Source organism: Cupressus sempervirens, chromosome 1 (genome assembly GCF_028749045.1).
Source record: "Cupressus sempervirens isolate cs-2001-9-10 chromosome 1, ASM2874904v1, whole genome shotgun sequence".
Classification (NCBI taxonomy): domain Eukaryota; kingdom Viridiplantae; phylum Streptophyta; class Pinopsida; order Cupressales; family Cupressaceae; genus Cupressus; species Cupressus sempervirens.
This window is the reverse complement of record NC_143118.1, coordinates 649,108,337-649,133,022: the sequence shown is the minus strand read 5'-3', so window position 1 is coordinate 649,133,022 and position 24,686 is coordinate 649,108,337. Positions and strand designations below refer to the sequence as shown.

At 34.9% G+C, this 24,686-nt stretch overlaps 1 protein-coding gene and 1 long non-coding RNA gene across 2 annotated transcripts; one reads left to right on the top strand and one right to left on the bottom strand.

Moving 5' to 3' along the window:
* Positions 1-8,551: 8,551 nt before the first annotated feature.
* Positions 8,552-9,337, bottom strand: LOC149579573 (uncharacterized). The gene is made up of 2 exons (XM_089810880.1): positions 9,007-9,337; positions 8,552-8,880 (listed from the first exon to the last, which is right to left on the bottom strand). The coding sequence occupies exons 1-2, from the start codon at positions 9,276-9,278 to the stop codon at positions 8,817-8,819; spliced, it is 336 nt and encodes a 111-aa protein (XP_089667006.1). The 5' UTR covers positions 9,279-9,337; the 3' UTR covers positions 8,552-8,816.
* Positions 9,338-17,033: 7,696 nt separating this feature from the next.
* On the top strand, positions 17,034-18,774 carry LOC149579572 (uncharacterized). The gene is made up of 3 exons (XR_016358968.1): positions 17,034-17,753; positions 18,290-18,411; positions 18,644-18,774. It is a non-coding gene; the product is annotated as an uncharacterized LOC149579572 (long non-coding RNA).
* The last annotated feature ends 5,912 nt before the right edge of the window (positions 18,775-24,686 follow it).

The following is a 24,686-nucleotide window of genomic DNA, read 5'->3' as shown; positions in this document are numbered from 1 at the left end:
ATAATTTATTTATTTATTTTTGTTTATATATATAATGACTGGGAATAATACTCTACACTCTTCTCAAAATGTTCAAAGTTTATTTCGAGTTACGGTTCAGGCTACCCTAGCTACAAGGTGCTCATGAGAATAATTAGTGCGTAGTTGCATCCTTCTGGATTTATATGTAGTATTTGTATTCAAATAATGTCCTGCCTATATCATTATTTAAAAGTGAAATATAGTATGTTCATGAGACCTATGGAATCATATATAACATTGCATTTAGTTATCAAACCTATAATTTTAGATGACATGCATCGTAACATTTAATCTGATTTATAACATGAGTTCCATTTGGTATGTTTACTTGTTACAAAATATTAGGTTGGTCCTCTAGAGAACCTATTTGCACTTAAATCTATACTATTCTAACTATATACCCCCTTTAAACCATAACATAGGGACTAAACAACCCATACTTATAGATTCATTATGCCCTAACAAGACATATGAATGATGTAAGGGTTGGAACATGACTTCACCATGACTCAATATGGGAGACACAAAGACAACTGTTTACACCAGCATGGTTATCGACTCTTACTTTCATACTAGCTAATTGAAAGTTACATGTATGCTTACATCTTGACATTAAATCATATTCCAATAGCTTTAATAACCTACTAGCAAAATTTTACTATGCACCTATCTACATGCTTCCCTATAATCAACTTACTTTAATTTATCAAATCTAACCACAATTTAATATTTTGTTTGTATTTATTAATATGAAACCTTATTACTAACAAGGGATCCCTATTAATAACCTTTATCCTCCATTTCTACTAACATGATACTCATACTCACTAACAAGCTAATATTTCATATATTAAATTTAATAACTAATTTCTAAAACAATGACCCTTAACTAAATGGACTAACAACTAATCTTTTTAAGATCCTACCCTTCATTTAATGCTTGTAATGACTGGGTTTTTTTATGGGTCTCAAATATCAAATATTGACAACTAATCCTATTTGCTAATTCCTATCTCAAATTATTAAATTGTTGCTAATCTCATATTTCACAACCTAACTATTAGGTAACAATTATTCTTATCCCACTTTCGAGGAGTCTTTAATCCACTACACGTACCCTATACAAATCTCTAACATAAAATCCTTCTCTTATATTATTCAACATATAAAACTTGATTTGATCCACTTCTTTCTACATATCATGCTAACTGAAGGTTGCCTAGATCTAATTAGAGGGATTACAATTACATGATCTAATTATATAAGTATCAATCACACGATATAAAGTGTGTGTGTGTGTGTATACACACACACACACACACATATATATACATATATATATACATATACATACATATATATAGATGTATATACATATACATATACATACATACATACATATATATATATAGATGTATATACATATACATATACATATGTATACATATGTATATGTATATGTATATGTATATGTATATGTATATACATCTATATATGTATATATATATATACATATATAGATGTATATACATATACATATACATATACATATACATATACATATGTATACATATGTATATGTATATGTATATACATCTATATATGTAGCTATATATATATATATACATATATAGATGTATATACATATACATATACATATACATATGTATACATATGTATATGTATATGTATATACATCTATATATGTAGCTATATATATATATATATATATACATATATAGATGTATATACATATACATATACATATGTATACATATGTATATGTATATGTATATGTATATACATCTATATATGTATATATGTATATATATATATATATATATATATATATATATATATATATATATATATATATATATATATATATAAACCTACATATATGCTCTTGTTATAACCTATTATAAATTATGAGACTTGGTCTCATCTCTTGTTGAAATTCTTTCTATAATATGAAAATCTTTATATTATATAGTAGTATCTTTATGTTAATAATCCATACAATGAATGTATGAAAATAAGTCTATGGTAAGTTGAGCAACGCGGTGTCATAAATTTGAGAATTGAAGACTACATAGTGTCATATCCATCTACACTTTCACTCTCCATGATTGTTCCTCATCCCCCTAATTCATGTTTGATTGTGGTCATGCCATTGCCATTTCTAGAAGCTTTGCACAATGCTCTACTCACCAACCTTGATTCCAGCACAAAATGTTGAGACTAGTGCCTAGTGCTCCATTCTAGCCATTATTGTACCGAATCAATTATTCAAATGATTGAATATAAGTAGTGGGAAGGTACTCCTACTCCCCAATGTTGATCACCTTCAAAAGAGTTATATCCCCAATAGAATTTGTGGAATTCATCACTCCTTTTCTCTAGATAGAGGTATTAAAATTATTTGGTTGGCAATCGAAATGCTGCTAGAAAGAACATAATCACTATTAAAAGATCCCTTGGCACTAGTAGAATCACAATCTAAGACTAAACTAATATATATATATATATATATATATATATATATATATATATATATATATATATATATATATATATATATATATATATATATATATATATATGTAAACCTACATATATGCTCTTGTTATAACATTCATATAAAAAATCACATCTAAAATATGCTTATAATACATGGCATTTGTTATATACTTTAAATATATTAATTTCCCAATAATATTTCACCCCTCAACTAACTTGATTAATATTATTATTATCTTATTAAAGAGGGAACTAATAAAACTTACTCCAATTAAATTAATTCTAAAGTTATATATACTACTCACTTTATTATTATTATATTATATATATATATATATATATATACATACAATTCAAACCTCTTAACTATACTTTAACAAACCTACTTACTAACTTTATTTCTAATACCCAAACTAAGACGTACTAACAAGCGAATTCCCTCATGACAAAGTTTATGTGCCTCTAACCATCCATTCTCTTTTGGCGTCTATTTCAAGCGCTAATCCCAAGCGCAATCCCCGCTTTACCCTATGCGCTTCCATTTCTGTGCCTGTCTCCCTCTCACGTGTTTCATAGGTCGTGATGTGCGGCAACAGCTATCCAGGCAGGAGGATCGACTACCTGGATTGCCGAGTTCCTCAAACGCCGTGAGGATTCCTGCCACTCCCTGACCTCCACTGACAGTCCTTTTGAAAAAAATAAACACCCCACTTCCTTCTTCACGTGGGCGCAAGACAAAGTAAGCGCAAAAGGGAATGGAATTGGATCAAGGGCCCACCATGTCCAATAAAGGAGCATTCATAGCAATCCCTTATGTGGGGTGTTTATTTTTTTCAAAAGGACTGTCAGTGGAGGTCAGGGAGTGGCAGGAATCCTCACGGCATTTGAGGAACTCGGCAATCCAGGCAGTCGATCCTCCTGCCTGGATAGCCATTGCCGCTTTCGTTTCCCACACCAAATCTGCCATCCACCTCGTTGCCTGTGCCATGGGGGACGCTGCACATCACGGCAACGGCTATCCAGGCAGGAGGATCGACTGCCTGGATTGCCAAGTTCCTCAAATGCCGTGAGGATTCCTGCCACTCCCTGACCTCCACTGACAGTCCTTTTGAAAAAAATAAACACCCCACATAAGGGATTGCTATGAATGCTCCTTTATTGGACATGGTGGGCCCTTGATCCAATTCCATTCCCTTTTGCGCTTACTTTGTCTTGCGCCCACGTGAAGAAGGAAGTGGGATAAGTTCGGTCGGTAGGATAAGGGGAAAGGTAGTGAGTTTAATTTGTTTATTTTTTTTAATTTTTAATTTTTTGTTAGTTGTTTTAATTAAGTTAGATGTTAGAAATTTGTTAATTTTATTTTAAGTAATTTAATTAATATTTTTTAAATATTAGTAAATATAAAGGAAATTAGTTAAATAAAGTTTAGTTAGTTTTATTGTTTGTAATATATATGTTAGATTTTAGTTAATTTTAGATAGTAAGTTATTAAGGTTAAATTAAAACAGTTAAAGTTAGTTGATTTGATGCTAGAAGAGAAGTAAAGTAACTTGTGTTTTTATGTTTGAATACATGTATATGTATATGGTAAGAGATTAATTTTATTTATTTTTCATTATAGTATTCTTACTAAATATTCAATTGATTTAGTAGATAGTAAAGTGGAGTTACTAAATATACTTAATATGAGTCATAATACTATGACCTATTTTTCCTCCTACTAAGCTGGAGACAAATTCTATTATTGGGAACATTATTTCCATTTTCCCTCCCAAATAAGAGGAGGGGTAAATCTATTTAAAGTGAGAGTTGAAAGTAGAAAAGTATAAATATTATTATTATTATTTTTGAATAAGCTTACTTATAAGTTAAATGAAGGTAAATATATTTCAATAATGAGATCTCTAAATTAAAAATATAAATAAACTTAACTAATTAATTTTGAATTTAATAAGCTATATTAGAATTAAATTCAATTGCTAATTATATTGAAGTAACTATAATTAAATTCAATAAATTAAATTATACTAAGCTTACTCATTTAGTTTAAATTTCTTGAATTGTGTTTTATCAAATTAAAAATAAATTTCCTCTTCTTTATCTTCTTCTTGTTCCTCTTCTCCCCGTTCACCAAATATATCCTTTAGCTTCTTCACTAGTTTGTTCTTCTTCCTAAGAACAATAGTTGTTTTCAAGTCTATTGTGATTCTTGACTTGGCTTCCTCATAAGTCCCAAATGAGGTGGCACTTTTATCAATTTCCCTTGCGAGTAGAGTTGTGATAGCTATAGATGCTTCATCTACATTGACTTCATATGGAAAGGGCTTCACCCATTTGACCCTACGTATGGCTTTCTGCACGTATGTATTATCTTCATCAACTAGAAAGAAAACATCATTGTAGTATTGTTCTACTAGTGATACAAGTATTCTTAGTCTTTGTTTCATAGAATTCTTGAAATCTTCAAAGTAGCTTGTCATGACAGATTCAAAATTTTCTCCAAGCTAATCTATAAGCTCCATAATTTGAAGTGTAACAGGCCTATTTGTTTTCCACACTACTTTGCCAAATGTTGGAAAAGTATTCTGCACATAGAAGAATATGCATACCAGTAGAGAACCAAACTTGCATGATGCACTCTTCATGCAAGATACACTGTTCAATCTGCTAGATTGAAAGAATTTATGAGCAATTACTCTTACTGCAAAGCCAATTAGGGGGTCTAAAATTGTGTTGGTAGACATCCCTCTTTTATTCCATACTACACGTGTATTCTTCTCAATTTACTCCTTTGCATCACTTCACTTTGTTTTAGGTCTGTCAAGGGTAGGATACCCTGATACTCAGTTGACTATCTTCTTAGTGATCTTAATAGGTCCATTCTCCAACCAAATGTAATTTTCGTGTATTCGTCTTAGGATAATGTGTATCCATTCTGTCTTAAAAACTTGAGAAAAATCTAGGGCATGATTTAGCCCTTTCTGTTCAACAATTTTATATTCATCCCTCAAAACATCATTATCACATAGTCTTTTGTATGCATCCCTAATCTCCACATCTCCAACTTCTCCTATCTTTCCAGTATAACAACATCTAACATCTTGAATCATCAAAATCTTCGGTGGTATCATTGATAATGCACTAGACAGGTCTCCTTTATATGCTATCTCAGGAATAGCTTGGAACGGTGGTTGTCTAACATAATTACTTATTAATTGAACATTGAAAACTTCTTTTCCTTCCTTCCTAACACTTGAAGAATAGCTAGACATGATTTCAAGTAACTAGGGTTTGCAAAAATTCAAACAACGAAACTCGACACTAGTAAAATACGTTTCGAATCTAATGTATGATGATGAGTAGCATCTAAATCTAGTTCAAAAATACTTGATTCTTATTAAAAAGTATTATCATTTGATTTTGATTTAGGTGGTTAGACATACGTCTATTTCTTATTTTTTCCCTAAACATTTTGTACTATTACATTAAAATCAAAAAATTTGACCAATTATTTTTTTTTTTTTTAGATAAGGCCTAGTATTTTAGAAATTAAATTCAATTTCCTAGAGATTCTTTTCTATCAATTTCTTTTATAGAAAGTTCATAACAAATTGAAAATTGCACGTCAAGTTGACATAAGCCTGATTTTCTAATTTTTCATTGCCACTTAAGGGTATAGTTTGGTTGACCATGATCCTACACATACCCAAACATGAAAATGGATTAAAATGTTTTAACTTTTTAATAAGATATATTATTATTTTCCTACCAAATTTAGATATTAGATATCAATTGGATTTATTATGATAAAAATCTGAAATTTTAAATATTTAGAAAAATGAAATCAAACTTCGTTCATACACAGTAACACAACTTTATTTTCCACAGCCCAAAAAGAATCAAATTTCCATGAATAGAATTTGAGGGCATTTCTCAATGTCATGCCCAAAATTCAAGGCAAAAACACACCAACATTTTTTTTTAAAGAATAATAATCCACTATGTTGATACATGCTACACTGATTAAGTTAAGGAAGGATGACCTAGGGTTAAAGAGAGTTTTGAATACACATCATAAAGATATAGAGTCAATATTCCAACACAATGCACATGTTAAAAACCCTAAGTCGTAGTGCTATAGGAACACTTTTATCGGGTTGATTAAGTTGATTGATTAAACCATAGTTTCATGTTTAGGAAGACATGAAACCATTGTTTGAGGAACATTTGATTAGTAGCATAAGTTACATTAGGTTTGATTAGATACTTTTACACTTAATTCATTATACTAGTATAATCCTTCTTATTAATATTTACTTGAATAAATATCTCACATGGTTTTAACCCTCTATTTGAATTACTAGAGTAAGGAAAGAACAAGTCTATAGTCAAAAATTAAATAAGTAAAGGTTTATTTTTAATTTGATAAAACACAATTCAAGAAATTTAAACTAAATGAGTAAGCTTAGTATAATTTAATTTATTGAATTTAATTATAGTCACTTCAATATAATTAGCAATTGAATTTAATTCTAATATACCTTATTAAATTCAAAATTAATTAGTTAAGTTTATTTATATTTTTAATTTAGAGATCTCATTATTGAAATATATTTACCTTCATTTAACTTATAAGTAAGCTTATTCAAAAATAATAATAATACTATTTATACTTTTCTACTTTCAACTCTCCCTTTAAATAGATTTACCCCTCCTCTTATTTGAGAGGGAAAATAGAAATAATGTTCCCAATAATAGAATTTGTCTCCACCTTAGTAGGAGGAAAAATAGGTCATAGTATTATGACTTATATTAAGTATATTTAATAACTCCACTTTACTATCTACTAAATCAATTGAATATTTAGTAAGAATACTATAATGAAAAATAAATAAAATTAATCTCTTACCATATACATATACATGTATTCAAACATAAAAACACAAGTTACTTTACTTTTCTTCTAGCGTCAAATCAACTAACTTTAACTGTTTTAATTTAACCTTAATAACTTACTATCTAAAATTAACTAAAATCTAACATATATATTACAAACAATAAAACTAACTAAACTTTATTTAACTAATTTTTTTTATATTTACTAATATTTAAAAACATACTAATTAAATTACTTAAAATAAAATTAACAAATTTCTAACATCTAACTTAATTAAAACAACCAACAAAAAATTAAAAATTAAAAAAAAACTAAACAAATCAAACTCACTACCTTTCCCCTTATCCTACCGACCTAACTTATCCCACTTCCTTCTTCACGTGGGCGCAAGACAAAGTAAGCGCAAAAGGGAATGGAATTGGATCAAGGGCCCACCATGTCCAATAAAGGAGCATTCATAGCAATCCGTTATGTGGGGTGTTTATTTTTTTCAAAAGGACTGTCAGTGGAGGTCAGGGAGTGGCAGGAATCCTCACGGCGTTTGAGGAACTCGGCAATCCAGGCAGTCGATCCTCCTGCCTGGATAGCTGTTGCCAACGAAAGCAGTCCTCCCCACTGGAGACGTGACGGAAATAGACTGACGGAAATAAACGGCCGGGTGCATTTTCGTGGCTATTTAGCCAGTGCCGTCTCTGTTTCCGAGGCCAAATCACGGCAGAGACCGCTGCTGCGTGCTGCACTTCTTTTCTTTTAGTTTTTATAAGTTACACTGTAGCATAGGTTTTATAAAAACACGTGTCTGTAATTCATCCCAGCTGCATGACTTTTAAAAGCTGCAATTAAAATTCTGTTTGGAAAGCTTTAAATCTGTGTCTGTGCTCTGTTTTTTCACATGACAATATTATATTTACATTTTTTATGTTAATGATTAATATATGTGAACTGTTTTTGATACTGTTTCTTACTTTGCTGTTATAAAAAGGGGCTTCTTATCACAGGTTTCACATGAAATCCCAGTGGGGAAAAATTAATACAGAGAACCTCCTATCAACATGAAACATCTCCACTTCAATGTTTATTTAATTGCTTTTTAATTTAAAATATAATATTGGATGGTATAAATTCTATAGAAGCAAAAGAAGCTCCTCAGGATTTAGTATTCAGTAATAAAATGCACCGTTATACAAAACCTAAATGGTGAGGACCCCCAACATTGGTGAATGCCCACTGTTTGTTCATAACCATTGTCACAGTCCAATCTATGTAGCAGACAAAATGTATCCGATTGCTATGTTTTTCAATTTATCTAATAAATTATTTAATCAGATGCGTTATGTGCACTGCATAGACACTAGCCTCGAACAATCTATTAAAACAGTCAAATGGACATCCAGTGTGCTAGATATACAATACTCGATGTTATCCTACTTGAACCTTTTGTCCTGCATATGCAACAAGAACAAGAACAATTCCCTCAATATGATACATTTTAAACTCCTTTAAACTTCTTTCCTGCAAAGACAGATAAGTTATGTGAGCAAGGGAAGAGAGAGAGATTGAGAAAACACCAAGCTAATGTGGCACCCGCTAAACAGCACCCAAGAGACAACACCGTCACCACTGAGCGATACTGCCCTTTTCTTTCTGTCAACAAGTCTACCAAGAGCACTCCCATTGAGGAATACACTGCCATCGTTTCCAGTATGACAAATGCTTGCAAGATCATCAAATTTGCTTTCTGCAAATCGGTATTTGCGAGAACAGTTGTGGAGAGTATGATAGATGTGCTCATAATCAAGGCAGCTGTTATGGCATTTCCCTCTATTTCTCCTTCGGCCATTTGCTCAATAGTCCTCCAAATTTTCCACAACAAATTTGACTCCCCCAATTACTTCTCCCCTGAACCATCTCACCTGGTTATTATAGTTGTATGGATTTAAAGATCTCTGTTTCCAGGAAATTTCCAGTGTGTGGCAAGTGGGTTGGTAAAATTGTTGGTGGGTACTGGGTATTCGACCGGCCAATTTCTTTTCCCTTTCGGCGAAATGGAGGGAACACTTTATCCCTTCATGTGTGCCCACCAAGATTCTATTTATCATTTCCTATCGGCCTCAAGTAAAAATTGTCCTTTTTGGCTCCAACGTGCTTCCATGCTCTTTCCCGCGGATTCTCTTTTGAATTTGCGTACAAGCTACGCCACACAATGAACCCAATATTTTCATTTCAATGTCAAGAATTGTATTTTCCTAGAAACTGCGCTTGTCACTATTCTTCACTTTGAAGACCACTGCGTGCTTTGGAAATTTCCTGCCTCGTAACAACAAACTTTAAAAAGATTGAAGTTGCTGAGAAACATACGTCGCCTCACTATAAATGCACTCCAATTACAAGTTTCTCGGCCAAATGCCTGAACATTGTCTTTTAGCTGAGTCCGTCCTAGGGTTTCACTTTGTACCAGATAGCCACAAGTAGAAGTACGTAGGAAGAGTAGTATACACTCAAATGAGTGCTGAAGCGGAATGTGTGATTAATGTAGAGTCGGGGCAAGATGTATGCATCCCAGTTCATCACATTAATAATCAAAATGTGAGAAAACAGGGGATGATAGAGAGGCTGAATCTTCTGCTTAGTGCTGTGAGAGAACAGAGGATTTTAAGGAAATTAAAGCTTCTGCTTGGTGCTCTATTCAGCATAGAAGAAGAAGCAGTAGATGAGGAGAGTTTGTATAGAGATGGTAAAACTTCGTTGATAATTTCAGGAGTTACTATTGCAGCCAATTATACCGCCATCACATCTGTTTTAAGCAGTTCGGAAAACAGAGATGAAGGCCTTCGTCAAGGTGTACTGATACCGGCCACCTTATCCCTCATGACCTCATTATTTGTAATGGCGGTTCAGATGGTTATGCCCACAATCAATTTGAGGAGAGTGAAAATGGTGGTAGCGCTATGTATCATTTTCACTGCGTACAGTTGCATGAATTTTGTTGCGATGATATTGGGTTCGATCTCCCAAGGTACGGTTGTTACCATTGTCATCGCAGCCATTTACATGTTTTTCATTGCAATTGTACTCCTTTACCCTAAATTCAGGATTAAAACCCCTCAAGTTTTAGGATGAGGGTTGCCTGAATCTTTGGTATGTACATGGATAAGTGATTTTTTTCAATCTTGTCCTCTGTTTCCATTTTGTGATCAGCTGAGTGATTTTTTTAATCTCATCTGATCACACCATGGAAATGCAGGCAAGTATTGAATAACTGACTCCTTTGTATTCCCTTCTCCTATGCTTAGTCGATTTTTCTGTGCTTATCTATTTGTATTGAATTAGATTGTGTCAAATTAGCACGAGTTGTAGTTAGATTAGCGATTCTGATAGGAATAAAGAGAAGGTCGTTATCCCTTCAATTGTTCAATATTTATTTGACATAGCAATTTTAAAGAGCTTCAGTATTGGTGTAAAGGAGTATGTTAAAAAGTGCATCTGTATGATCTTCTTGAGCTCGATGTGCATAGAGATCAGCCAAGGGATCTGAAAGTTAAGAGATCAGAATTTTGATAAATATAAATGATATTTAATGAATATTTTTGATTAAGTTAAAACAGGTTTTGAAAGAATATTTTCTCAGAAAATCTAATAATGTAAAATGCTGTTGTCATGTCCCCAAATTTTGGTGACAGTTCGATTTAATTAATTTAATCAATGGTTGTCCAAGGACGACTAATTAGTTATTTTAATTAAATAAATAATATTAAAAGATGACCTTGTATTTAATATTGTGACTTGGAAAATATTTAATAAAGTCACTTGAGGGATAAGATCAAAAAAGTTCTAGAAGTCTCTGGAGAGGATGGAGGGAAAAGAATAAATAGGCACCCCGGGGCTCCATTCGAATCAGGCAATTGATTATCTCTCTTTGTTTTCAGGTTGTGATTCAATCACAGGTGCATTGTGGAACCTAGGGTTTCTACAATTGTCTCAGTTGGCCATTGAGAACGAAAACTCTCAATAGGTACGCAATTTTGAGGGTGTGAAATATCATCTGAATTATTGCAGATTGGAGGTGACATTCAGTCATTTCATCAGGGCGATTATATGTGGCTTAAGGCCAATTTTTGGTTCTTGCATCACCGTTCATTGTTGGCTCAACGAAAGTAGAATTAATCCATCATCCTCACAAATTATTGAAGAATTGAAGGAAATTCGGAAAGGAGCTGGGATAATATTGTTTGGCATCAGATTTAATACTTCTGTTTGTTGAGACTGATATCAAATAAAAAAATTGTACGAAGAGTCTTATTCAAGATCAGTTCTCCTAGCCTGGTATTGTTATGAATGTTACACACCGAGTGGATGCTCTGCTACGCAAAGCTGAAACACGTCATTGAATTAATTGAGGACTATCTTGTATTCTCTTTGCGACGTCCCTCATCATAATCCAATCAACATTAAGAGACCCACGTGGTATTGCAAGTCTGAGGTTTGCGGGTAACTGTATTGTACCCGTGCGGAGATTAAGGGTGGAACTCGAGCTGGGATAACATTGTTGGGCCAAGTGTTAGCAGGCAATCACACTCAAGGGACTTCCCACCATAATCAGGATCGGAAATCATCCATCTTCTCTGGACCGGACAAGCATATAACATGCATCGCTGTAAGAAGGTTAGCTTGGATACGATGTCCAGCAGATTGATTAGCCCAAGTATCCTTCGGTAGACTGCGATCTGTTGAACCCAAGCTTGCACTCGAAATTCGCCAATTCTCTAGCAGCGACACATTATCGTGTGGGACGGCGTGATCTCAAACCCACTATCACGGGAACCGCGTCCAACAGCAGTTGCGGGCTGATTAACAGCGGATCAGGCTAACCAATCGCCATTTCCGCGGCAGGTGGTATAGTGTCGGCACGGGGCTTATCTGCGGAATCACAGCGGAGGAAAACCATAACCATCGGCCACTAAAACAAGGAGAAGCTGCCGCGGGTATAAGTGGACGTGATCGGCTGGGAGAAGCTGCCGAACTTGGAAGCATTGAATCACTGAAGGCTGGGCGTGATAATTTCTTCAATTGGCGGATTCAATAGACGGCGGTAATAATCGGGCTTTTCCAAATAAATCCGCAGAGAAATTCCCACAGCATATGAAGATAGGTGTTGTGAGTAAGTTAATCAAATTCAGAAGCAACAATCTTCAAGTTCTAATCCCAAGACTATGCTGTTGCGATTTCAGACTTAGTAATTTTCACTTGATTATCCATAAATTGAATAGCTAATATTATAGTTTTCTTGCAACTGAATCACTACTGATTTTTTGCCCATATTATTATTCGTTGCATAAGATTAGTCTGTTTCATGGCAAGTATTTGAAAGAGGCTTACATTTTAAACTCTTATAGTGAAGGCCATCAGAGCCTGTTTGCCAACTATTTGACGAATTGCCATAGTACAATGTTGGGATTTAGTGACCTTTATAGCTAGGGTCACTACAGTGGTATCAGAGCGGTTTTCTTGCCATCCTGTGGGGTGAGAACCGAATTACATGAGTGATCAGCACTCGACTTCAACCAAGATGTACAGGTACAGCACAAAGTCTCCAAGGACACAATCTCGGACAAGTAATAGACAGAGTATTCAGAGTCGGAAATGTGGAAAGGAGGACTATTCAGACATTCAAGATGAGCTCAGAAAAATCAAACATAACATGTCTGAACTGTTGATTAAACACCACCGTATGCTTGACAGGCTGTCCGTCCCAGCTAAGGTGAGTAAATCAACTGGATTTCGTTTTGGCAAATCTTCTCACGAAGAGTTGACAGATACAATGAGAGATGTTACGAGGAACCTTAATGAGGAGTTCGAGAAACAAGTGTGCAACCAGTCAGAGGCTTCAGTTCGGTCACAGGAAGAAGCGGTGAAGGACATTACTCTGATGGATAGTAACTATCAACCTGACACTCAAGTTGAGACAGTTGAATACGAGCTTTCCAAAGGTGATGTCTCATGTACTCTTCCGACAAGCAATGATTACAGTAAGGTGAGTTCAGATGATGATGAAGATGTCATTGTGCATGGTGATGAGATACCTGGTGAAAATGAGCAGACATCAAGCATTCATGATTTTGCTGAGAAAGAATACCAGGCTCAGTTAGATGCTTCGTCACATGAGGATGAGAATGGCAGTACTTCACATGATTGGTCCAGCCAACTGAAGGTAAGCAAAGATAGTATTGTGGCTTCTTTATCTCATCATGACAGGATGCGGGAGATGTTAGAAGAGCACATCCAGATGATTCAGTTACAAGGAAGACATAAGGGAGTTCAAGCAAATTCTTCTTGCTGTGACTTACATGCAATTGGTGAAGGAATGGGAACGACGAAGTTGAGCTATTTACATCTTCTATCAGACCGTGATCATCTTCTAAGCCTTGCCAAAGACTATTCAGATGCCTTGAGGAGGAAGGAGGAGGAAATTGTCAAGCTTTCTTGTGAGCTTGAGGACACTCGAGCAACTTTGGCTTTACAGGACTGGGAGAGGCATGGAAATGAGCATGGCATGGAGCTGGGCTTAGTTTCATCTTACATGCCTGACATTCAGCTCCCTGCAGCAGACGGATCATATATGGTAGCTGATAATGATACGAGTTCGTCTTGCATTCACATCCAGGATACAAGGACAATGGCAGACAGGTATGTGAAGTTAATTGATATTGGTCACATTACTCAGGTAAGGAGTTTGCTTGAGTTACCAGTTGTTTCTTGCATATGGATTCGGGAATGTTTCAGCAGCATTTGGGATTCAGTCAACCGAAGATCTTTAACACTTTATGATAGCCATGATTGTCTGAGTACTATCATGGATTTGATTAGCAGAATATACGGTGTTATTTTCCCTTGTGCCAGCAGAACATCCGATGTTGGTATTAGTTTTTATGCACCGTTGTTGGGTTTGGTTCATATTTCCAGTCGACCATCCTTGCTGAAAGGTGTTGAAGGTTTTTCATATTTGGAAGCATGTACAGATGAGTCCCAGGATCGTTTTGACCCTGATGACATCCGAGAGAATGAAGTGAACAGTTTTGAAGACACAGCTTCTTTGACAGTTTCTTTAGGTACAGAAGAGCTTGATAGCAGGACTCCATATTTTGACACTCTGGATATTGATATGAGTTTTGAAGTTGATTCGAAAAGTATGGATGGTAATAATCCAGAGACCAGTATTTTTGAAGACATTCCTCCAGTCAATGTGTCAGAGGGAGTTTATAGAAGACAGTTCAACCAGAGCCATCATGTGGTTAGCCAGTTGAAAGTTAGTGAGCAAGACATTGCTATCGCTTGTGAGCATTTTGATACTGCTCGTCAGTTGTTAGCTGTTACTGGTTGGGGTTCTTCTATGACAGATGAGTCCAGCGGTGGTTACTTTTCTTTGGCAAAGATTCATGCCTTGCGTGAAGCTGTTCGGATTTTGAAGCAGGATTATTTACGATTGGTAGCCGACCGTGATCACTTGGTTGAGTGGGGAAGTACAGCATATGAGGCACTCTTGGATCGTGAAGAGGAGGTGAGTGAGCTTTCCCAAGAGCTCATAGCGACTACTGAGGCATTAGAGGACACACAGCGAGATCTACAGAAGTCGCAGTTTCAGTTGAAGGAGGTGACCGTGGAGTTGGAGCATTTACGGTCAAAACCAGCCCCAGACCCAGTTCGTTTGACTACTGAGGTGGATGATGGTGAGTACACTTCCGCAGTTACTACTAAGGAGCATATTGTTGAGGCCGACACATATATTCAGGATTCGGTAGTAGCTGGTTCTAATGAATTTGGGATACCGGTAGAGTCAAGTTTCCAGATTGATTCTTCTCAGATAGTTGATAGTGTGGTACAGTTGAGTATGCCACCCTTACAGGAGGACCAGTTGTGGTGTAAAGGGGAGTATGTTAATGCTTCCTCATATAATTTTTACTGCACTAAACCGTTCATGGAGTATTTGTTGGATAGTGCATGTGTTCATCTGGACCCGTATAAAGTGACAGAAGGTGTTCTCATCCATGATACCAGTGTTATTTGCAGATTGGTTGAGAAGATTATAGGGGTCCTTTCTACTATGCTACCTCATAGGGATCTCGAGGAAGGGTTTGTTGAGCAGAATGCACGGGATCCTATCCAGCCTACAGTCACTCAGAGTCAGAGATTGGAGCCATATATTGATTACCAGTTCAGTGATGATGAGCCAGCAGCAGAGTTTGGAGGTTCTTACCAGCATTATACGGTAGGGTACGCTCATCATTTTTCTTTTGACACAGAGATAGAAGATTTTATTTCACGCAGATGTAGATTGGCTCCAGTTTCTTACCATCCACTAGGGTATAGATTGGCACCATCTTTTGAAAATAAAATTGGTAGTAGCAAGTTACTCAGCTTGCAGCATCGACACACCCGGAGCAGTTTTTCAGAGATTGGAGTTGATGGCAATGATTCTGGTACCTATGGCTGTTGTCATATCTACAATGCAGTTGGGTGCAGGTGTCTTTTTGACAGGGGCTTGAGTTATGATAGAGTTGATGTTTCAGTTGGGTTGAGATCTACAGAAAGGTTTCTTCTATCATCATCTACAGTTGGTTTTCAGATGATTTCATCAGAAGTGTCAGTTGTTTGGATGTTGAGTACAGTTTCTCAGTTACTGATATTGATGATTTCTCCACGGGAGTATGGTGAGGATTGGGATGATACACAGATCTACATTTGGGATCCAGGAAGACTGTTTGGTTCATGGCTCAGCCATTGCTTGGGGACAAGCAATTTCAGGAAGGGCGGACTGTCATGTCCCCAAATTTTGGTGACAGTTCGATTTAATTAATTTAATTAATGGTTGTCCAAGGACGACTAATTAGTTATTTTAATTAAATAAATAATATTAAAAGATGACCTTGTATTTAATATTGTGACTTGGAAAATATTTAATAAAGTCACTTGAGGGATAAGATCAAAAAAGTTCTAGAAGTCTTTGGAGAGGATGGAGGGAAAAGAATAAATAGGCACCCCGGGGCTCCATTCGAATCAGGCAGTTGATTATCTCTCTTTGTTTTCAGGTTGTGATTCAATCACAGGTGCATTGTGGAACCTAGGGTTTCTACAATTGTCTCAGTTGGCCATTGAGAACGAAAACTCTCAATAGGTACGCAATTTTGAGGGTGTGAAATATCATCTGAATTATTGCAGATTGGAGGTGACATTCAGTCATTTCATCAGGGCGATTATATGTGGCTTAAGGCCAATTTTTGGTTCTTGCATCACCGTTCATTGTTGGCTCAACGAAAGTAGAATTAATCCATCATCCTCACAAATTATTGAAGAATTGAAGGAAATTCGGAAAGGAGCTGGGATAATATTGTTTGGCATCAGATTTAATACTTCTGTTTGTTGAGACTGATATCAAATAAAAAAATTGTACGAAGAGTCTTATTCAAGATCAGTTCTCCTAGCCTGGTATTGTTATGAATGTTACACACCGAGTGGATGCTCTGCTATGCAAAGCTGAAACACGTCATTGAATAAATTGAGGACTATCTTGTATTCTCTTTGCGACCTCCCTCATCATAATCCAATCAACATTAAGAGACCCACGTGGTATTGCAAGTCTGAGGTTTGCGGGTAACTGTATTGTACCCGTGCGGAGATTAAGGGTGGAACTTGAGCTGGGATAACATTGTTGGGCCAAGTGTTAGCAGGCAATCACACTCAAGGGACTTCCCACCATAATCAGGATCGGAAATCATCCATCTTCTCTGGACCGGACAAGCATATAACATGCATCGCTGTAAGAAGGTTAGCTTGGATACGATGTCCAGCAGATTGATTAGCCCGAGTATCCTTCGGTAGACTGCGATCTGTTGAACCCAAGCTTGCACTCGAAATTCGCCAATTCTCTAGCAGCGACACATTATCGTGTGGGACGGCGTGATCTCAAACCCACTATCACGGGAACCGCATCCAACAGCAGTTGCGGGCTGATTAACAGCGGATCAGGCTAACCAATCGCCATTTCCGCGGCAGGTGGTACAGTGTCGGCACGGGGCTTATCTGCGAAATCACAGCAGAGGAAAACCATAACCATCGGCCACTAAAACAAGGAGAAGCTGCCGCGGGTATAAGTGGACGTGATCGGCTGGGAGAAGTTGCCGAACTTGGAAGCATTGAATCACTGAAGGCTGGGCGTGATAATTTCTTCAATTGGCGGATTCAATAGACGGCGGTAATAATCGGGCTTTTCCAAATAAATCCGCAGAGAAATTCCCACAGCATATGAAGATAGGTGTTGTGAGTAAGTTAATCAAATTCAGAAGCAACAATCTTCAAGTTCTAATTCCAAGACTATGCTGTTGCGATTTCAGACTTAGTAATTTTCACTTGATTATCCATAAATTGAATAGCTAATATTATAGTTTTCTTGCAACTGAATCAGTACTGATTTTTTGCCCATATTATTATTCGTTGCATAAGATTAGTCTGTTTCATGGCAAGTATTTGAAAGAGGCTTACATTTTAAACTCTTATAGTGAAGGCCATCAGAGCCTGTTTGCCAACTATTTGACGAATTGCCATAGTACAATGTTGGGATTTAGTGACCTTTATAGCTAGGGTCACTACAGCTGTTGGGACTGGTCCATATGTTCTAAATTGATAAAGTTGCTGGAACTAATCCATGACATACAAACTTTATTGATCTCATTTACTGTTCCGGCTATTGTAGTGGTTTGGTTAACCATCATATATCTGAATCCATTTATTTTTAAGCTATTATCAATTTAAAATTAATTTCAGTATTGTTTGATTGATATATCTAAGTCTATCATTCAGACTTGCAGGCACTGTGAAATATTCGTACCTTCAATTTAAAAATAATAGCAGTATGTTGGAGCGTAATGGATTGGGCACCATTTATGACGTTATAGTCACAACCTTTTCCACTCTTCCATCATGTATGATTAATAATACTTTTTTGTTCTGTTTATTCTATTACGATGGTTTATCCTTATTAAAGCTTTCAAGTGATTTTTTCAATTAATCATGTCTTGTAAATCATGAATACATTGAAACATTGCCCACTAAATTCCTCCTCATTCAATATTCTCTATTTAACATAAATTCAGAATTGAATATTTCTGATTTTTTATCCGTAGATGACTTAATCTTTTTCATTTTTCCTATCAGAAATTTCACACGAAATATGAATTGAGGGGTTATTGCCATCTGTCATAGAGAATGATGCATGGGAAAGAGAATGATGCATGGTAGCCATGTTTCCTAAACTTGGCTTCTGCATGTGACATTTTGAAAAATGATCCAGCTCAGTTTATTGTCGATAATGACAAATTTACAGATAGATCTGATTCACTTTCTTTCAGTTGCTTGATTCAAATTAGATTATAGCTTTATTGTTGTCAAGGGATTCATTTTGTTTTACGCAAACAATGTTCCAAAACAGTTTATAGATGAGTTACTACAATAGAGGGCTTCAATTACTGCAACAGGTGTAGCCATGATGTTTCAGAATGGCTACAAGAGATGTATCATCCAAGGTTTCAAAAGTCATCTAGGATTTCCATGTGCTGCAAAATTTGGTTTCAAAGTAGTCATTTCATTCTTATAATATTTTCATTTGTGTGTAATATGTTGCATAATGAATCAATTTAATATCTTCTTAATATCAATTGTTTTTTGTCATGTTACAATCAATTGATTTTTTGCCATGTTGCAATCAATTCAACATAGAAATGTATATATTTTTATAACTCGCTTGTGATTTTTTTCTCCTATTACCAATACATATTTGTATAGGTCAATTATTCTGATAAATATTTGAAAAATAAAAATTCAATCAATTTGACGCTCATTGAATGTATGTTTAAAATACACATAAAAACACTTATCCCAATTTGGCTGATTTTGCAAGTGTTCAATCAAATTAGCTCTTCGAAAGATGAAGTTTAGGGCCCATTTGACTACGGGAATATAAAAAAGGGAATAGGAATACTTATTCTTGAATAGAAAATGGGGTTACGTATTCCTATTCTTGTTTGGTTCACCCAGAATTTGATGCAGAATTCACCGACTCAAAATTTTATGTTTTCTAATTTTATTTTTTTTAAATGGAATAGGAATATGTATTCCAATTCCATCTATTTAGGTGGAATAGCAAATGGTTATCTTTTGGGTAAAAATTGGAATACGTATTCTAATATTATTCGTATTCCAATTCCAATTTGGTGCATCCAAACAGAGAATTCAAAATTTTAAGAATATACATATGCCTATTCCACTTGTTTTCCCATTACCAAACAGGCTTAGAGAAGTAAAGGAAGTCACCGTGCAACTACTAGAAGACAACGAAGGTAAAATATGAGCCTAAATATTTTTTAAAATCAGCTAGGAAAAATGATAGGATCTCAAAAAATGTCAGATTATAACTTCCACAAAAAATTTGACTTTTGGATCAGATGAATAGTTCAACGAGGTCATTTCTACCATACAATTTCCAACTACTCATGAACCATTAGATAGCCTGAATGACATAATCCCTGCTGAGGATGGATAATAGTTTAGTTCAAGTAATGATGATTTTCTTTTTCTTCTTTTGTATTTGAAAATATGCTCCTTCCTTATTGGCTTTTGGGATTAATTTATAAATTGATCTTCCTTCATTGTGCAGCAAAAATTTTCCTCAACAAAGTTTAAAAAAAATATATATCTATCAAAACTTGTTGGCCTAGCTTATAAGATTGGGCATATGTTAAGAGGCTATGCAGAAAATTGTTTTTAGGAAAAGCCTTTTGACTATATTTCTTTGTTCTTCACAACAACAAAGTGTCTAGTCGTCTTATAGAGTGAACCAAACTAAACAATTCAGGCTCTAATAGGTATGCCCAAAGTTATCCCAGTTCAATCAATTATGGGTGTATTAAACATTTTTTTAAATTCTAGCATTGTGCACATTCTTTAGATCATGATACATTACTTCTACAGAGCAATTCCAATTTGAGGTTTCTGTGGGAGATCCCAATTTCCTCCAGTTGTTTTCACTTCATAGGAAATCTCAACCTTTTCTTTGTAATAAGTTCTGAAAATTAACACTGATGGTTCTTCCCGGGGGAATCCAGGCCCTGCTAGTATTGGGGGAGTGGCTCGTTGTAGTTCTGGTGATGTTAAATTCTTTTTCTCAGTTCATAAGGGTGATTTCACTAACAATCTCATGGAAGCTCAGGCTATTTTATATGATGTCGAATAGTGTTGCTTGCGGGGATGGAGTAAGATTATCTGTGAGTCTAATTCCCAGGTGGTGGTGAACTTGCTTTCTTCGCAGGAGCTTGAGGATGTTAGTTGGCAGCTGGCCACTATGTTAATCAGATTATTCTCTTCTCTACCTCTTTTCAATTCATTAGGTTCATGTATATTCCTCATGAATGGAACAGAGCTGCTGATTGTTTAGCCAAATGGGCTTCTAGTCATGATTCGGGTTGGAATATTATGGATTGGAGGCAACTTTCCTCTGAGATGGTGCGAGAATTTGATGATCTTGTTGCTCAGGATCGAGCTCCTTGTTGTATTTCTTTCTGTCTTAATAAGTTTTTACCCCTCTTTTTCCAAAATTCAGAAGCAGTCATTTTTATCCCCACTGGCTTTTGTGTAAGGGTTCTTGGTGCCTGCCTTCTAAGCACAATTCGTCATTTTTGGAACCATCTTTAAATTTAGCTTGTTTAAGATATAAGTTTGAAGAAGAAAAATAGAGATATAGAAGTAGTAAAAATGTGTTGAAAATTTTTGGACAAAGATAAATCTATCTTTTATTAAATTCGCATTTGCTTCTTCCTTAAGAGAATATGAGCTTTTTGTTCAACCTCTCAAAATTGGCAAGGTCCACTAACCCATTTTCTTAATGCTTTTAATATTCAAAAAATAAGTGTTCGCAATTAACTTCAACGAATTTACAAGCATTTTGTATTTGGATTACTCCTAATAGCTTGTAAATTATGTTTATTTTCTTTTTAAATATGCTTTTGATTGGCACAATATGGAGATAGACCTCCAATTGTGAATGTGGGTGCTCTAGTGGCTTATAATTCCACAATTGGGAGACTAGCCAAAGAGGCCATTGAATTGGCACTGGAAGATGTTGAAAGTAAAAAATTCTGCTCAATGGAACCTAGCTTGAGATCACCATAATGGAATTCAATTGTAGGGGTTTTGTAATGCCCCGCCATGTGACTCAAAAGAAGTTAACCTAAAGTTTTACGAAATTTGACAAACTTTTTTTTTTCTTAAGTTGAAGATAATAACTTAACAAAAATAGTTATAACATAGCGGAAGCAATTAACATTCACATAAACACATACCATAAAACAAATTACAATTATTAAGGGTCTCATGATGTTGAATCACATTTAAGTTTAATTAATAATAAATCGAATATATAATAAATCCACATCAAATAATAATACACCAGCATGAATCCATTTAAATAATATGCAATTATATATGATGCCACTTGGCAATAAATAGAATGCACAATCATCCATTCTACAGGTCATAGGGTATGAAAGGCTAAAACAATATACATCATGAAATAAATTACATCATCTCTTAAGATCTTATGAAATCAAATACAATACAATAGTACAACCATCCATCATTGAAATACAAGAACAAATAGAAGGAACATCTGCACAAACACATCTAGCAGCGATATCTGATGGTTGGATCTCAATGGTATAAGAAAAAGCACTAACACCAACCTCGTGGAACCTAAAAAGGTCTACTCCCACTGCATTGAGGAGATAGTCTCAAGTCACAAATAGGATATCAAACTCAAAAATCAAATCCAACATCTAGTTGGTTTAAGGAATCACTTGAAAGCAATCTAACTAAAAGGTACCAAGACACAAGTATCAACTAATCCTAGAGGCAACACATTACAAGTAGGAAATCTACTATGCAAGTGGGCAAGTGTCATCACACAAACCAAATCTAGGGTTACCTAACTAGTCTTTTGATCCTCTGGCCCCCTAGTGACTATGTGGCACTATTATCATTTCGTACTGACAAGGGATACTAACGAGTCAACTCTAAGGTTACTCGACTAGTCTTTTAATCCTCCGACCCCCTAGTGACTATGTGGCACTAGTATCATTTCGTACTGACAAGGGATACTAACGAGTCAACTCTAAGGTTACTCGACTAGTCTTTTAATCCTCCGACCCCTTAGTGACTTTCTATAGTACCAATATCTTGTTAATTCATTTTAAACCCATTTAATGAAATGTTATCACTTATTAAATAACATACAATGGGTTACCCCGATAGCCACTTTGGGTCCTGACCTCCATTGCAAGTCACTTCCCAACATGACATATAGATAGCCTACCCTAAGCTCAGTAAAAACAAAAGAACACAAAAGACCACATACTATACATCAGTTCTTAAACAAGTAACTGACAAGTATTGAAAAAACACTGATCATAATCACATATTACACCAATACGATCTTCCTAATAGGACTGATCCCAAAATCAAGTATACATAAACCAATCCACGTCATAACATTACATCACCAAGAACAAATCATACAAACACTTCAGTCCTATACAAGTGACTGAAAAGAGATCCAAATACAACTGATTGAAGACTCAAAGGTTATATCAGATAGGTCACACCATTCACCTTAATTTCACACAAGAACACTAGAAAGCAATAACAATCAATGCATCAAAACATCTCATAAAGCATACCAGACACATTACCGTGGTTAAGTATAAAAGATCAAGATCAAAACATCATCATTACATCACAAAACATATTTCTCAAACCTCTAGTAAACATCTTGACTAGCCAAAGCTAAGTTAAACCTGAAAACCCCAACACCAGTAAATCACATGTCACATAAAGTGCATACAAAAGTGAATTTCATAATTCATTAGATTTTGGAAACCCTAAAGTTTAATATTTACTAAATTTTTTCAGATTAAAACATAGATAGTTCTATAATGGAAATCAATTTTCTCGAAGAAGAGTTTCAACCTAGAGAATTTCTAAAAATGGAAACACAATAGACATGAAGAAGATGTGAATTCAAAGAATGAGCAACTATTGCACAAACCCACAAGATCCTAGACCTAAATTTGATGCTAAAACAATGAACACAAAAACACACAAGAATCTTCCTTTTCCTTCAAAAACCCTCATTTTGAAAATTGGCTCCTCCAAACCTATGTATCTAGAAATGAGCTCTAATTTGCTTAATAAAGAGTTTCCCCCCCAAATCAAGGCTTTGATCATGCAATCATGCAAAAACCTTTTGTCTTTAATTAATATATTTTAATTTTCACACACACACTTTATGCAATTTAATTGAAATAAAATTTATTAAATTAAAGCTTTATCTCCCTTATTAAATCATGTGACATTTTAATATTATATTTATTAATTTAACTAATAATATTATTTAGAGTTTATTAAAAATAAAACTCCTAAATAATTTATTTTTTTAAATTTTGATCGGTAAACGACCAAGGCCTTGATAATTAAATTAAATAATAGGAAAATTACAGAAGCGTTACTTTGTTCAAATGGGCACTGGTAGGAAAGAATGGAGAAGAAAACCTCCAGTCTTGCCCGGAACTTACGTCCTATATTATTACATTGCATAGGGGCATACCCCAGATCTAATAATTACAAAAAGATACACATGGGCATTCCCATGAAAAAGTTATCTAGCTAAAGATTCCTACCATCTAATGAAGAAAAGGTCAAATGCCTAGTTTTATCATTATACCTGTCTTGAAAACATCTATCTCCACAGTAACATGAAACCATTAGATGGTTTAATTAATCCAATTCACGAAATAAAACTAAAAAACCATAAAAAAACATTTGATCACAAACCTTATCTTGATAAGAGGGGAAATTAAACACCATCTCCTTGAAAACTAATGACGTATTAGTTATCCTAAGATCATAAAATTTTATCCAGAGGGGGATATAAATAAAATTAACTCATAGAGACATTAAGAACCACCCAATCATCTAAGGAATGAAATCCCTACACCCTGACTAGACTTAAGCTCAGGAGTAAATTCTATCCTTACAAATCTTAGAAAAACAATTTCCTTATTTAAACAAACATAGCTTAAAATGGGAACAAAGGATATGTCGATTCCTCAAATCTTAACAGTAGCAACTGAAATCAAATTTACATCACTTA